Source organism: Phyllostomus hastatus, unplaced genomic scaffold (genome assembly GCF_019186645.2).
Source record: "Phyllostomus hastatus isolate PE091 unplaced genomic scaffold, TTU_PhHast_1.1 phas_scaffold_182, whole genome shotgun sequence".
NCBI lineage: Eukaryota > Metazoa > Chordata > Mammalia > Chiroptera > Phyllostomidae > Phyllostomus > Phyllostomus hastatus.
In genome coordinates, this window is record NW_025334013.1 from 23,344,137 (window position 1) to 23,359,555 (window position 15,419).

Sequence of the window (15,419 nt, forward strand, 5' to 3'; positions counted from 1 at the left end):
TCACAAAAGAAGAAACAGATAACATGAAGGAATGCTCAAATTCATTTTAATAAGAAAAGCCTGAATTAAAACAAGCCTTTAGTTTTACCCACTAGGCTAGCAAAAATAAGAAAGCAAAATTGGATAATGCCAAATCTTGTCTGGGATATAGCAAAATAGGAGTCTCCAGGAGTATAGATTAGTTCAGCCACTATGGAAAGCAGTTTAGCAGTTCCTCGTAGTTGATAATAATTCATAGTTGATAAATCATTCATAGTTGATAAAACTCACTTGGATCTAATAGTTCTGTTTCTGGGAATATGACCAGAGATTAATTCTCACGCAGGTTCATAGAGGTCCATGCAATGAGGTACTTCCTGGTAGCATTGTTTTTGGTAGCTGGCAGTGAGTAGACAACATGTGGAGTACTTTGCATCAATCAAACAACTAAGTATCCCACAGCAACTTACTTGTTTTCGCAAACCTAGTGCAGAGGGTAAAGGTAGGAATATATACAAACAAGGATATTCAACACAGCAGAAGAAACAACTTGTTGGAAATGGGTTTGAGGATAAGAAATGAATTTGGAAGGACAGATATCAGTTAGAGGAGGGGTGTTACACAGATGAATGATGATAATGTACCATAAACTGAAGAGTGTGATTAACCTTTTGTACCTGAGGAATACAAATGGAATTGGGGGACTCATTTGGCAGTGGTATGTAGATTGGGTTAGAGAAGAAAAAATGAAAGGCATAAAAAAGCAAGGAAAAAATAATTCAAATATCAATAGTAGGACATGACATTTCATCTAAGATAGTGGTACTAAGGAATGGAAAATAAAGGACTGATGTAAGAAATACTGCAGCCCTGGCTGGTGTGGCTTAGTGGGTTGAGCAAGAGCCTGCAAACAAAAAGGTCACCAGTTCAATTCCCGGTCAGAGTACATGCCTGGGTTGTGGGTCAGGTCCCCAGTTGAGGGTATGCAAGAAGCAACCAGTCAATGTTTTTCTCTCTCTCTCTCCTTCCCCTTTCTCTAAAAAATAAATAAATAAAAATATATGCAGAGAAATAACCGCAGAGGGGTGGAATCAGCAACTAATTGAATGAAGAGATGAGCCAGGGTTTGAATCTGGATAAGTGGAAAGATAGAAGTACCAGTAATTAAAAAGGAGCAATAAACAGAAGCATAACCATATTTGATATGGGGACTATATGTCGAATTCAGCTTTAAATATATCCCATTGAAGGTTCTAGCAGTTCATTGAGGTACATTATCCACTGTTAGAACATTGATCAAGAATATATTGTATGCTAGGCATCAAAGCAGAATACTTTTTATCTCTAGAAAATGTGTTTTGGCCCTGTTGTTTTATTTTAATCTCCACAATTGTGATCCTTACAGTGGTTTGCCAGGATTTGGTTAGCTTAAAACTGTACCAATTTACCATTAAGTAAAAAGTGATAAAATAATCAAAACATCTTGATAAAATCTATAAAATTTCACCTGAGAAACTGGAATTGGTGTTAATAGACACAGAAGTAAACTTAAAATTCAAAAAACATCTTTGCTTGGTACCTAAAAACTGATCAGTGAATCAAGTCTTTAAATAATTTCAATAAAATAGAAAAGGGGGGAATATAGAATCTTTGAGCATGTAGAAAATTGCTCTAGATATCAAGTCAGCTTAACTATTTTGTTCCACAAAATACTTTTTTTTTTCCTTTCCCTCTCACCTCTTCACTTGGCTGGGCTAGAATTGAATCTTTTTTATTTACTTTTTTTAAATTTATAGAGACAGGAAGGGAGGGAGGAAGAGAGGGAGAGAAACATCGATGTGCAATAGATATATCGATAGGTTGCCTCTCAAATGCCCCCAACTGGGGACCTGGCCCACAACCCAGGCATGTGCCCTGACTGGGAACCGAACCTGCGACCTTTTGGTTCACAGGCCGGTATTCAATCCACTGAGCCACACTACCCAGGGCTGAATCTTTTTTTTTTAATTCTTTCAGGTGTATTGTAAATTATACCAGTACTATAGAAGTATTCTCTTACTGTAATATATTTAGATTTGTATAAACAATTAAAAATCATTCTTCTTTCCACCTCTCTCTCCAGAGGTAGCATCCATGTGTGTATTTTGGTATCTATCCTTCTAGATATCTTTCCACTGCTTTTACAAAGAATGTGTACAAAAATAAATATTGACTATTGGATATTTGGTAATTCTCTCTGTAGTCTATACTTTTAAAAAATGTATGTCTTGAATATGTCTCCATGTAAATATGTGGGATAAAAATGTTTGCTGGGTAAAAACGGAGGTTTCAAAATATCCTTACTAGCTAATTACTATGGTAAAAGTTGGGGGAGTGGGGGGTAAAAGGTTAGGGGTGGTGTGAGGTACAGGTGTGTTTATTGATGTCAAGAATCTCACAATCTAGTAGAAGTGAAATATATAATAACTATAATACCATGGAGTAAGTGTTCCCATAGATGTATGTACTGGTTGCTATTTGAGCACACAAACTCTGACAAAGAGAGGTGGATGAGCCAGGTGATGGTGAAAGGGATCTTGGATCAGTTTCTGAGGTTAGTATTTCCCAAGTCAACTGTGATCCAGAACAATTAAGTAATTCCCTGAATTCACTCTTTTCTGTTTTTGTGAAGTTCAGATCATCCCTTTCTGGTATCCTAAGCCATAGTTCTGAAAACAAAAACTTTATCCTGTATGATTGTCTTTTAGAATTTTGATAGCTTTAAATAATGTAAGAAATTACTGTAGCTAAATTTTTTAAAATTTCATCATATAGAGGATTATGTGAATGTATTCCCTTTTTTAGGGAGGTGGTTGACTCAATGGTTCAGCATTTTAAAGTAACTATATTTGGGGATCGTAGACCAGTTTATGATGGAAAAAGAAGCCTTTACACAGCCAATCCACTTCCTGTGGCAACTACTGGGGTAAGATATATGTTCCTTTTTTGGAAAGCTATGTTTTTTCAGTGTCTCCTTTTAAATGCACTTATTATCATTTTATTTTATTACAGCACATATATCATTTATCTTTTTTAACTTTTATTTTGAAATAATTTCAAACCTATTGAAACTTGTAAGAATTATGTAGAGAACTCGTATGTATCCTTTACCAAGACTCACCAGTGTTCTTAATATTTGCCACATTTGTTTAAATATTCTTTCTTTCTCCCCTTTGCTGTCTCTGTATCTAATAGATACAGCTATATCTATACATATACATACTTATTTTTTCTGGACCATTCAAGAGTAGGTTGCATGTACTGTGCTTTTTAATGTGTATTCCCTAAGAACAAATATAAAAACCATAGTACAGTTAGTTATCAAGTTCACTAAGTTTTGCAGTGATATATGATACTTTAATCAACAACCTGTATTCCAATTTTATCATTTGTCCCAATTATGTCCTTTAGCATTTTTTCCCTTTAATACAGAATCAAGCCCTAGTTTATATTTTTATTTACATATCATGTCTTTCTGGTTGTCTTTGTTCTGGAACAGTTCCCCATCCTTTTTTTTTTTCTTCTTTCTTTCATGACATTAACATGGTTGAAGATGGCAGGCAAGTTATTTTTTAGACTGTCCCTCAGACTGAGTTTATCTGATGCTTCCTCTTTATTAGATACTGATCAAGCATTTTTGGCAGAAATATTACATGTGTTCTTTCCTTTTCAGTGTATCATATCAAGAAGCACATAGTATGTATTTCTTCCATTAATGGTGATGTTAACTTGGATCGCTTGGTTAAGTTGGTATCTGCCAGGTTTCTCCTGTCAAGTTACTTTTTCTCCTTGCTCTTGTGGGGAGATAACTTTTTTAGAAATTGTGGTAAAATACACAACATAAAATTTACTATTCGAGCCTTTTAGAAAAAGCTCTTAGCACTTTTTAATGTCCTACATATTTTCCTTTTTAGTCTTTTTTTAAAAGATTGTATTTATTTATTTTTAGAGAGAGGGGAAAGGAGGGAGAAAGAGAGGGAGAGAAATACCAGTTGGTAGAGGGAAACATCATTTGGTTACCCCTCACAGGTGCCCCAACTAGGAACCCACAACCAAGGCATGTGCCCTACCTGGGAATCGAACCAGTGACCTTTAGCTTTGTGGGACAATGGCCAACCAAATGAGCCACATGGGTCAGGTCCATCTGAGTCATTTTTAAGTGCGGTTCTGTGGCATTAAGTACATTCACAACCATCACCACCCATCCATCTCCGTAATTCTTTTCATCCTGTAAAACTGAGGCTCTGTACCCATTAAACATTAACTCTCCCTGGCAACCATTCTACTTTCTGTCTCTATGAATTTGACTACTCCCATTACCTCATATATATTTTCTTATTGTGACTGGCTTATTTCACTTAGCACAGTGTCCTCAAGGTTCATCTTTGTTGTCACATGTGTAGGATTTTCCTGCCTTTTTAAGGCTGAATAACATTTCATTGTGTGTGTGTGCTTGTATACACACACCACATTTTCTTGTTTGTCCATCCATTGATGGATACCTTTGGGCTATTGCAAATAATGCTGCCATAAACATGGTTGTAGCAATACGTGATTTAGTCCCTGCTTTCAGTTTTGTTGTGCACACACCCAAATGTGGAGTTTCTGGATCACGTAAGTAGTAATTCTATTTTTATTTTTTATTTACTTTTTTTAAAATATAGTTTATTGATTATTATTACAGTTGTCCCATTTTCCCCCTTCATTCCCCTTCACCCCCCCACCTGCATTCCCCCCATTTAGTTCATGTCCATGTGTCATAAGTTCTTTAGCTTCTACATTTCCCATACTATTCTTACCCTCCCCGTTTTCTACCTACCATCTATGCTATTTACTCTCCGTACCTTGTCCCCTTCTATCCTCCTCCCACTCCCCTGTTGCTAACCCTCCATGTGATCTCCATTTCTGTGGTTCTGTTCCTATTTTAGTTATTTGCTTAGTTTGTTTTTGTTTTAGGTGTGGTGGTTAATAATTGTGAATTTGCTGTCATTTCACTGTACATGTTTTTTATCTTCTTTTTCTTAGATAAGTCCCTTTAACATTTCATATAATAAGGGCTTGGTGATGATGAACTCCTTAACTTGACCTTCTCTGGGAAGCACTTTATCTGCCCTTCCATTCTAAATGAAAGCTTTGCTGGATAGAGCAATCTTGGATGTAGATCCTTGCCTTTCATGACTTGGAATACTTCTTTGCAGCCCTTTTTTGCCTGTAAGGTCTCTTTTGAGAAATCAGCTGACAGTCTTATGGGAATTCCTTTGTAGGTAACTGTCCTCTTAATCTTTTGCTGCTTCTAGGATTCTCTCCTTCATTTTTACCTTGGCTAATGTAATTATGATGTGCCTTGGTATGTTCCTCCTTGGGTCCAACTTCTTTGGGACTCTCTTAGCTTCCTGGACTTCCTGGAAGTCTATTTCCTTTACCAGATTGGGGAAGTTCTCATTTATTATTTGTTCAGATAACTTTTCCACCTGTTGCTCTTTCTCTTCTCCTTTTGGTACCCCTGTAATTCGGATGTTGGAACGTTTAAAGATGTCCTGGAGGTTCCTAAGCCTCTCCTCATTTTTTAAAAATTCTTGTTTCTTCATTCTTTTCTGATTGGATGTTTCTTTCTTCCTTTTGGTCCACTCCATTGATTTGAGTCCCAGTTTCCTTCCCATCACTACTGATTCCCTGTGCATTTTCCTTTATTTCATTTACTGTAGCCTTCATTTTTTCATCTAATTTGCAACCAAATTCAAACAATTCTGTGAGCATTCTGATTACCAGTGCTTTGAACTGTGCATCTGATAGGTTGATTATCTCTTCATTGCTTAGTTGTATTTTTCCTGGAGCTTTGATCTGTTTCATTTGGGCTATTTTTTTGTTTTGACGCACCTGTTACGTACTAGGGGCAGAGCCACCTAGTTGCTTAGTTGTGACGCTGTATATGGGGAAGGGGTCCAAGAGAGAACAATGGCTCTTTCTCTGCTCTCTGCCGGTGTTCAGTCATGTTCCCTGCATCCCACAAGCAAATTGGGCCCTTTTGGTGCTGATTCCCAGATGGGTTGGCTTGTGCACATTCTAGGACCCTGTGGGTCTCTCCAACGAACTCTCCTGTGAGGCTGGGAGTTTCTCCCGTCCCCTGAACCCCCACAGGTGTTTTCAATCGGTGTTTTGAGGCTTTATTTCCCCTCACTGGGGCCCTGGGTTGCGTGAGCCGTCTCAGTCCCCAGTTTCACCTGGTTTCTCTGCCAGCAAATGTGGGACTGCCTGGTCCTCCGCCAGCCGCCATGTGCGCCATGCGCGCCATGCCCCTCCACAACCCGGGACCTCTCCACAACCCGGTGCCTGTGCACCCGGGTCCACCAGCCGCTGCTTTGTGCGCCCGGGTCCACCAGCTACTGCTTTGCTGTGACCCATCTCTGCCTGGCCACCTGACTCTGCCCCTCCTACCAGTCTGGATGAATGTTTCTTCTTTAACTCCTTGGTTGTCAGACTTCCATACAGTTCAGTTTTCTGTCAGTACTGGTTGTTTTATTTCTAAATTGTTGTTCTTATTTTGGTTGTGCGAGGAGGCACAGTGTGTCTACCTACACCTCCATCTTGGCCGGAAGTCCCGTAATTCTACTTTTAATGTTTTGAGAAATCGCTATACTGCTTTTCATAGCAACTGCACCATTTTATATTTCCACCTGGAAATATATGGAGTACACAGGGTCTCCAGATTCTCTACACCTTTGTCAACATTTGTTTTCTGATGTGTTGATAGTAGCCACCCTAATGTGCATAAGGTGATACATGATTGTGGTTTTGATTTAAATTTTCCTAATTACTGGTGGCGTTAAGCATCTTTTTTGTGCTCATGGGCCATTTGTGTATTTTCTTTGGAGAAATTTGTATTCAAGTGTTTTTGCTTATTTTTAATTGAGTTTGGTTGTTGAGTTTTAGGAATTCATGTATTTTCAGATATGATTTGCAAACATTTCTTCATATTTTATTAGTTACCTTTTCACTTTGTTGCTTTTGATGCACAGAAGTTTTTAATTTTGATATGGGTGATACTTTTAAAAGTCTTGTTTCTTTTTTTTTAAGATTTTATTTATTTATTTTTAGAGAGGGAAGGGAGGGAGAAGGAGAGAGAGAGAGAGAAACATCAGTGTGCAGTTGCTGGGGGCCGTGGCCTGCAACCCAGGCATGCGCCCTGACTGGGGATCGAACCTGCCATACTTTGGTTCGCAGCCCGCTCTCAATCCACTGAGCTACGCCAGCCAGGGCTAAGTCTTGTTTCTTAATAGACTTTTTAAATAATTGATGGTTCTTGCCCAGAAGAATTATTTCTGTATAGTAATGGTGATTTTTTAATTATCTCATTCCTTCTCCATTTATTAGGTGGTATTCTATAGTAAGGAAGAGGATTTTCTTCTCCTCTGTGTATTTATTCTATTTAATTTGACTGCTCAAATTCGTTCCTATGTCCTTTTGACGTGATACAAACCCTTTTTTTTCCCCCTTTGAGTACTTTCTTACTTTGTGGCACAAGACTTTCTAGGCTCATTTTTTTTCCCTGCATAAGTCTTGCAACTGCCATTTCTCAAAGGAAGACTGGTTTCTTTTAGTTGGGGAATGCAGTTTAGAAACCAAAATCTGGTTTACTGCATGTGTTCATTGCTACTGGGGTATATGTGCTTCCAGGCCCTTTCAGTGGACAGAGGTAGGAATACATACATATATACATACATACTTAGATACAACTAACAGACAGTAATAAATATTACATGGCAGACGGTAAACCTAACTTAGGTATCCTGCAAGTACCACTATTTGTATATAACATACAGTCTGTTGTATGTTGGAAATCATGACTTCCAATTGGTTCTTCCAGTTCTAGTCTATCCTCACAGGATCCTTCCTTAATTCTTCACATTAAATATTTGAATGTTCTGCCCTAGCTGGTGTGGCTCAGTGGATTGAGCGCCAATCTCTGAATCAAAGGGTCACTGGTTCGATTCCCAATCTAGGTCACATGCCTTGTTGTGGGCCAGGTCCCCAGTAGGGGGCACTCGAGAGACAGTTACACATTGATGTTTCTCTCCCTCCCCTCTCTAAAAATAAAAAAATAAAAATATTTAAAAATAAATAAATATTTGAATCTTCTTTACTCCCCTAGCCCCCCAAAACATCAGTGCTTTTACTTGTGTGTTCAGTCCTACAGTACATATAAAACAGTATCTGAATTACTATACCATACTACTGCAGAAAACAAATCTAGTAATAAGAGTTCAGAGTTTTATTTTGCAGGCCGTTCTTTCCTATTCACCCCTCCTCCAAACTCCCAACTGAGAGTAGAGTCAGTATACTGTATTCAATAGTTACTTGGATTGGCCATGGCTGGTGTGGCTCAGTGGATTGAATCCTGGCCTGCAAACCAATAGGTTGCTGGCTCGATTCCCAGTCAGGGTATATGCTTGGATTGCAGGCCAGGTCCCCAGCTGGGGTCTGCAAGAGGCAACCAATCAATATGTCTCTCACTCAATGATGTTTCTCTCCCTCTCTTTCTCCTTCCCTTCCCCTCTTCCTAAAAATAAATAAGTAAAATCTTTTTTTTTTTTTTTTTTTAAGTTACTTGAATTAGTATTGTCTTTCTTGCTTTCTCTCCTTTGGTGTGGTATATTATTCGTTTAAAATGCATTTGGTTTCATTTGATTTTGTTTATATTAAGTTTTAGTCTTTTTTCCTCCAGCCTTGTTGATTTTATTTTTAATTTTTAATATATAGAACTTTAACATGCTTTCAAAAGTAAAAACTATACTGAAAAATACACTCTGAATTGTAATTCCTCTTTTATTTCTTTCAGTTTGTTTCTTCCCATCCTTTCAGAGTAACCAATTTATTTGTTTCTGGTTTATGCATCCTGTGTTTCTTTTTACATAAATAAGCAGATACATAAAGATTATTCCATTTTCCCCTTCTTTCTCACATAAAAGATGACATACTATTTGTAATCTTCTATACTTTGCTTTTTTTCACTTAACAGTTTAGCTTGGAAGTCATTCCGTAACAACTCCAAGACATTTCCTCATCATTTTTTTATAGCTACCCAAATGTTTGGGCATTTAGGCAGTTTCCAATGACAAATAATTCTGGCATAAATAACTCATTTAAATTTTAGTCTATTGATTTAACATTTGGATTGGGTTTTTAAATTATATTTGCCTTTTCTCTTAAATATTTTTATAAGTTAAACTTAAAAATAATTGTATTTGTCCTTTTCAACTTTTACCAGATAAATCTTTTCCTGTCAACAGGTAGATTTAGATGTAACTTTACCTGGGGAAGGTGGAAAAGATCGACCTTTCAAGGTGTCAATCAAGTTTGTCTCTCGGGTGAGTTGGCACCTACTACATGAAGTACTGACAGGACGGACCTTGCCTGAGCCACTGGAATTAGACAAGCCAATCAGCACTAATCCTGTCCATGCTGTTGATGTGGTGCTACGACATCTGCCCTCCATGAAGTGGGTCCTTTGGCTTATTTATTATCTTTAGATTTTAAATGTGAAGGCTTTCCTCCCAAGAGTTGTTCAGGCCTCCTTTGGTTAACCTTCAGATGTTGTATATTTTGATTATTTCAATTGAAGAATAGCATGTATACAAGTTCATTGACAGATGTAAGAGAAAATTCTGACTTTTGACAGTAAATATGCCTTACTACCGTATTTTTCAGAGTATAAGATGCCTTCCCCCCTCCCTAGAATTTGGGAAGAATAATGGTTGTTAATGCTGCTGTTGAGTTCTGTTTATATTTACATTGGTGAAATGTTATGTTATTTACGTTATTAAATATTTTACCACATTTTTTGCTTCAAAATTTTTTTCCTATTTTTCTCTAAAACCTAGGTGCGTCTTATGGTCTGAAAAATATAGTAGTTTGTCTTGCCCCCCCCCCCCTTTTTTTTTTTTTTTTGAGGAGCGAGGAGGGAGAGCAACATCAACATGTGGTTGCCTCTTCTGCACCCTCTATCAGGGGCATGGCCTGCAACCCAGGCATGTGCCCTGACTGGGAATTGAACCAGTGACCCTTTGGTTCACAGGCCAGCACTCAATCCACTGAGCCACACCAGCCAGGGTAAATTTAGCTATTTTAATGGATAATTTTTAGAGAAATGTCTAACCCATTCTCCTAGGAGCTATACGTCTTGAGTAACTGATGAATTTTTAGATATATTCCTATAGTTAAATCACCTTGTTTTAAAGGTAATTTCATTGTTAATAGAGTAGTGTCAAATTGTGTTAAAATGGCTGTTCGGTTTATCACACTAGCACCTCACGTGTGTATGTGTGTATCTGTGCTTATATATACAGGATCAGATAAGCTGTGTCTTTTTAAAGAAAGTATGCCTTACAAACACATTTATAGAAATAGCTTTTTGATCAATGATTATTTACTATAGCATTTTCTAAGATTGGAACTGTTAATTTTTAAAATCTATTTTTAAGAAATAGAAAGTATTTTAAATAAATTTTTATTTTTTAAGAAAGTATTTTTACTTTTTAAGCAAGTATTTTGAATAAAATTTATTTTTATTCAAACTAACATTAGTTGTAACAATAGAGAATTTCAGTGAAGGATGCTGGCTTTTTCCATTTAGAATAGCTGCTGTTTTGCTTTCACAAATTGGAAAACGTTTAGTTTCATATATTCATGATGATAAGCATCATTATGATAGTGTAGATTATGTGCTGTAGAGTCACCTGTTCTGCAGATTTAAATACTTACACAGGAAGGAAGGATTGAACATGCTATTTTGTTTTTTGTAGATATACACCTGTGGGGCGATCCTTTTTCTCAGCTCCAGAAGGTTATGACCACCCTCTGGGAGGGGGCAGGGAAGTATGGTTTGGATTCCATCAATCTGTTCGGCCTGCCATGTGGAAAATGATGCTTAATATTGATGGTAAGGGAACTAAAACCAAATTCTGTATTAAGCAGTTCATTTCTGTAAGGCTTGTTTGTATGTAATATGTATGTGTGCATTTTATGTTCAATTACATGTACTGGTGTCTTGAAGTAGTATTAAGACAAACTGGAAAACCTTTCTATTTATAATACATTTCATTTAGAAGACCTTTACACAGAACTTGTCCTGGTTTGCTATGAAAGCAAATAAAAAAGCTTTGACATGATTAGCAGAGCAATCTTGTGTTATAACTCACTTTTGCTCTTGTAACCATAAGTCATTATTTCATTATAAAATATATGTTTTACAGGAAGAAAAGTCTTTTGGTTGTTATGACCCCTAGCATTATGCCTACTGCTGATGCATAATGTGGAGCTAATTGTATCCGTTTTTAGGTGTTCTCTTAGATTTTTGAGCTTATGTAAAAATAGAGAGAATAGTATGATAAATTGCCACCTATATAGCCATTATCCAAATTGTCAGTATTTTTTTCTGTCTTTACTCAAACACTCTCCATTTCTGCCTCTACTGTAGTAGTTTAAAGTCAAACCCTAGAATGTTATCTTGTCCCTACTAATTCAGTACGTACTTCTAAAAATATGAATGTTTTCTTCCACAGTCAGAATGCCCCTGCCATATATAAGAAAATTGAAAATAATCACTTATTTGTAGTCTATACTATCCTGTCTATAATCAGATTTCCCTAATTGTTTCAAATATCTTTTTATAGTTTGTTGGTTCTAATCAGTGTCTAGACAAGATTCACACCTTACATTTGGCTCTTATGCCTTTTTTTAATGTTGTAGTCCCATTTCCTTCCCTCTAGTTTTATTTTGTTTGGTTTTCCTTTTTTTTTTTTTTTTATGCCAATGGCTTCTTGTCAGTTGTCCTGTAGAATATCCAAAAACCCGGGTTTGTTGTTTTCTTGTGGTGCCATTACTTTGTTCCTCTATCCCCTTTATTTCCTGAAAGTGAAAGTTGGCCCTGGAGGCTTCATTCAATTATGGATCAAAGTACTTTGTAAGTGCTTCATATTTTTATCATATTAGGCGCACAGAATTTAATGGCCCCATTTTTTAATGATACTAAGATTGATTAGTATGTTCAGAGATCAGTAGGCCTCCATTAAAATTTCTCAATTAAAATTTCACAGTCAACCTTTCAATTTCTGATACTCCATTCATTGATCACTGTTACCTGAATCACTTAGTTTACTAGGGATTATCAACTGGTATTTTTTCTAATTCTGTTACTCCTTTTACATTAGATGGAATTCTTATGTGGAAAAATCACAATGTCCTATTGATAATTCATTAGTCTTTGATAGCTGTCTTGCTTTCTGGCACAGCAGGATGTCCCAGGCTCATCTTATTTTTCTTACCCTGTACCTGGAATCAGCCATTACTCCAAGGATCCCTGGGTCTTTCTAATGAGAACATAGTTTCCTCATTATTTTCAGCTGCATCTGCCATTGTGGAGATGTGTTATTGGGGGGATGTATTTCAAAAGTCTCCTTTAAATGTGCTAGGACAGTTTTTAAGTGTATCCCAGTTCAGAACATCATTTCATATATATGTAGGTGTTTCTTTAAGATAAATTCCAAGGAGTGAAATTGATGGGTCAGGGGCAGACATATTTATAATTTTGATTGCTATTGCCAGATTGCCCTCCACCAAGGTTATAAATATTATTTTACATCAATGATTGAGGCTACCTATTTCCTTATGCCTTTGCCTCTGTAGGTGTCAGTCTATTATTTTTGTCAGTCAGATTCACAAGAATTAGTTTCACTATGTGCTTTTATTTTCCATTTGACCATCTTTTCACATACATAAGGGGCACCTTTTTTTTTCTGTTAACTGTTTATGTCCTTTGCCCATTTTTTTTTTCTGTTGGATATTTGGTCTTTTCATTTACTGACAGTGCTTTCTAAGAGATTAGCCCTTTTTCTGTGATGTGAATTACATAAGTATCCGTTGGTTGTTACTTGTCTTTTAAAAGCCTTTGATGCCGTCTTGTTTTTGTTTTTGCCCCATAGAAATTTATCCCTGTGTGTGTGTGTGTGTGTGTGTGTGTGTGTAAACACACATACTTAAAAGTGATCAATAGTTTCTTTTTTGACTTATAGTATCTAATAGAACTAGTCTAATTTTTTGTTTCAGGTTTTTCTAGGCCATTCTTATTTATTTCACCACGTAAGTGTTAGAAACACCTTATTTAGATCCGGTGGGTGTGGCAGAAGGGGCTGTTATTTTTATTGAGATCTAATATTAATAAATTAAGTTAGGACAAACTGTCATCTTTAAAATACTGAATCTTTCTGTCAAAGAAAATACTATACCATTCCATTCATTCAAGATTGCTTTTGTTTCCTTAGAAATGTTTTAAAGTATCCTTCACATAAAATTTATACATTTCTGATATTTTCTCCCTTATTTTTGCTGTTAAATGCATTTATAGGTCTAACTGGTTATTGTTTATATACATGAAGGCTTTTGATTTCTGTATACTAACATTTCTCTCTGCCTCATTGAATTCCATTATTGATTATAGTAGCCTTTTAAGTGATTTTCTTGGAGGGTCTAGTTATAATCATTTCATCTAAGATAGTGATAGATTTACCTCCTCCTTTGGATCTTTATACTTCGTAACAGGTTATATTGACCAATTAGGGCAGTGTTAAACATTAGTGGTTAATAGGAATCTTTTTATTTCTAACTTTAGAAAGAATACTTCTGTATTTCTACATTAGGTATAATGCATATCCATTATGCATACATATATGCATAAGAGCATCTGTTGCTTCCTATTAAGTACTTTTAATTAGAAATGGATGTTGAATTTTCTCCATAAATTAATACTTAGGGAGCTAATGATATGATATTTCTCTTTTTATAACAAATACTGAGCTAAACTAATGTTTCTGGGGTTTAATGTGTGAAGTCTGTTAGTACTTCTTTTAAAGTAAAATGGATCTGATCTGCAATCTTCTCTTTTTGGGGGCAGTCTTTTTCACGTTTTGGTATTAATGTTACATTTCATTAAAAATTTAAAAGTTTTCTGTTTTTTTTAAATGTACAACAGTTTTTAAACAGTATTGAAATTATCAAATCTTTTAAGATTTGGTAGAATTTCCCTGTAAACTGTTGGGGCCCATGTATTTTGTTTGGTAGTAGGTAGTTCTTTTAAAACTTCATTTATTTTGTGCAAGTCAGTCTGTTTAGGCTCTCTGGGTTCAATTTTGGTAGGTTGTATCTTACTAGAAAATTATTCTATCTATATTTGTATGGAGTTTTATAAAGTATCTTGTATTTTAAATTTTTGTCTAGTTCTGTGGTTTACCCTCATTTCTTATTTTGTATGCTTTTCTTTGTCCTTTTAATTTTTGCTCTTGATTAGGAGTAGTAGTTTAATCAGATGACTTACCCCCTTCCCCTGCCCTCAGCTAAAGAGATTTTGAATTTTTTTTTTCCCCTGGCTTTCTGGTTTTTACCTTCTTAATTTCTGCTTTCAGCTTTTTTTTTCCTCGACTTTTCTTTACTTAATTTAGTTGTTTTTCTAACTTTTGGAATTATATTAGTAACTCATTTACTTTCATTTTTTTTTATTGATAAAAGTATTTAAAACTGAATTTTCTTCTCATCACTATCTTAGCTATATTCCAAAGCTTCTAATATGTAGTATTTTTATTATATTTTATAGAAACAGCACAAATTTTATTTGTATTTTCCCTATTACCCAATGTTGTTTGAGAGACTTTCTAATTTTTCAGATTGGAGATCTCTTTTTTTCTAATTTGTTATAAATTTCTCATTCTTTTGTGTTAGTTAATCAGAGAATGTTTTCTATGTCTACTTTTAGAATTTGTTGAGATATTTTTGTAGCCTAATAGTTGGTCAGTTTTTACAAAATTCAGTAATCTTTAAAAATATGGTATATTCAGTTATTTGATAGTGTTAAATGAATATCCATCTGCCCTACCATTTTGATTATGTTGTTCAGATCATTTATTTCCTTATTTATTTTTGTCTATTTGTTTTCTCAGACTGGTAGAAATAAATTTAAATTTCCTATTATTATTCGGTTTCTGTGTATTTCTCCTTTTATCTCCTATCATTTCTCCTTTTTTAATGTTGCTGCCATCTTCTTGGGAACATACACATACCTGTTTTCTTCATTGTGAGTTGTATCTTTTACAATGGTAAAATGATTTTTTTTAATACTTTTGAGCCAGAGTCTATTTACATTATCCAAATAAAGGATGACAATTCATGTTTTTGTGAATCTCTCCTATCCATTTGTTTTTTTAATTTCCTTTAAATTTTATTGTATTTCCTAAATTACAAATACATCTTGGCCACAGCATAGAGTGGTTTTACTTTGTGGGTCAGTCCAAAGCTTTCTGTTAGTGAATGGATCAGTTGTGCCAGATAGATAGATAGGTATAACATACATGTTTCAT

The 15,419-nt window shown here is 35.5% G+C and overlaps 1 protein-coding gene across 1 annotated transcript in view; it reads left to right on the plus strand.

The window, feature by feature from the left end:
- Positions 1-15,419, plus strand: part of AGO3 (argonaute RISC catalytic component 3) — a 104,830-nt gene that overhangs the window by 33,240 nt on the left and 56,171 nt on the right. Inside the window, exons 3-5 of the mRNA XM_045859243.1 lie at positions 2,824-2,944; positions 9,306-9,514; positions 10,818-10,954. Of these exons, the coding sequence (XP_045715199.1) occupies positions 2,824-2,944; positions 9,306-9,514; positions 10,818-10,954 (467 nt within the window). The remainder of the gene's footprint in view (positions 1-2,823; positions 2,945-9,305; positions 9,515-10,817; positions 10,955-15,419) is intronic.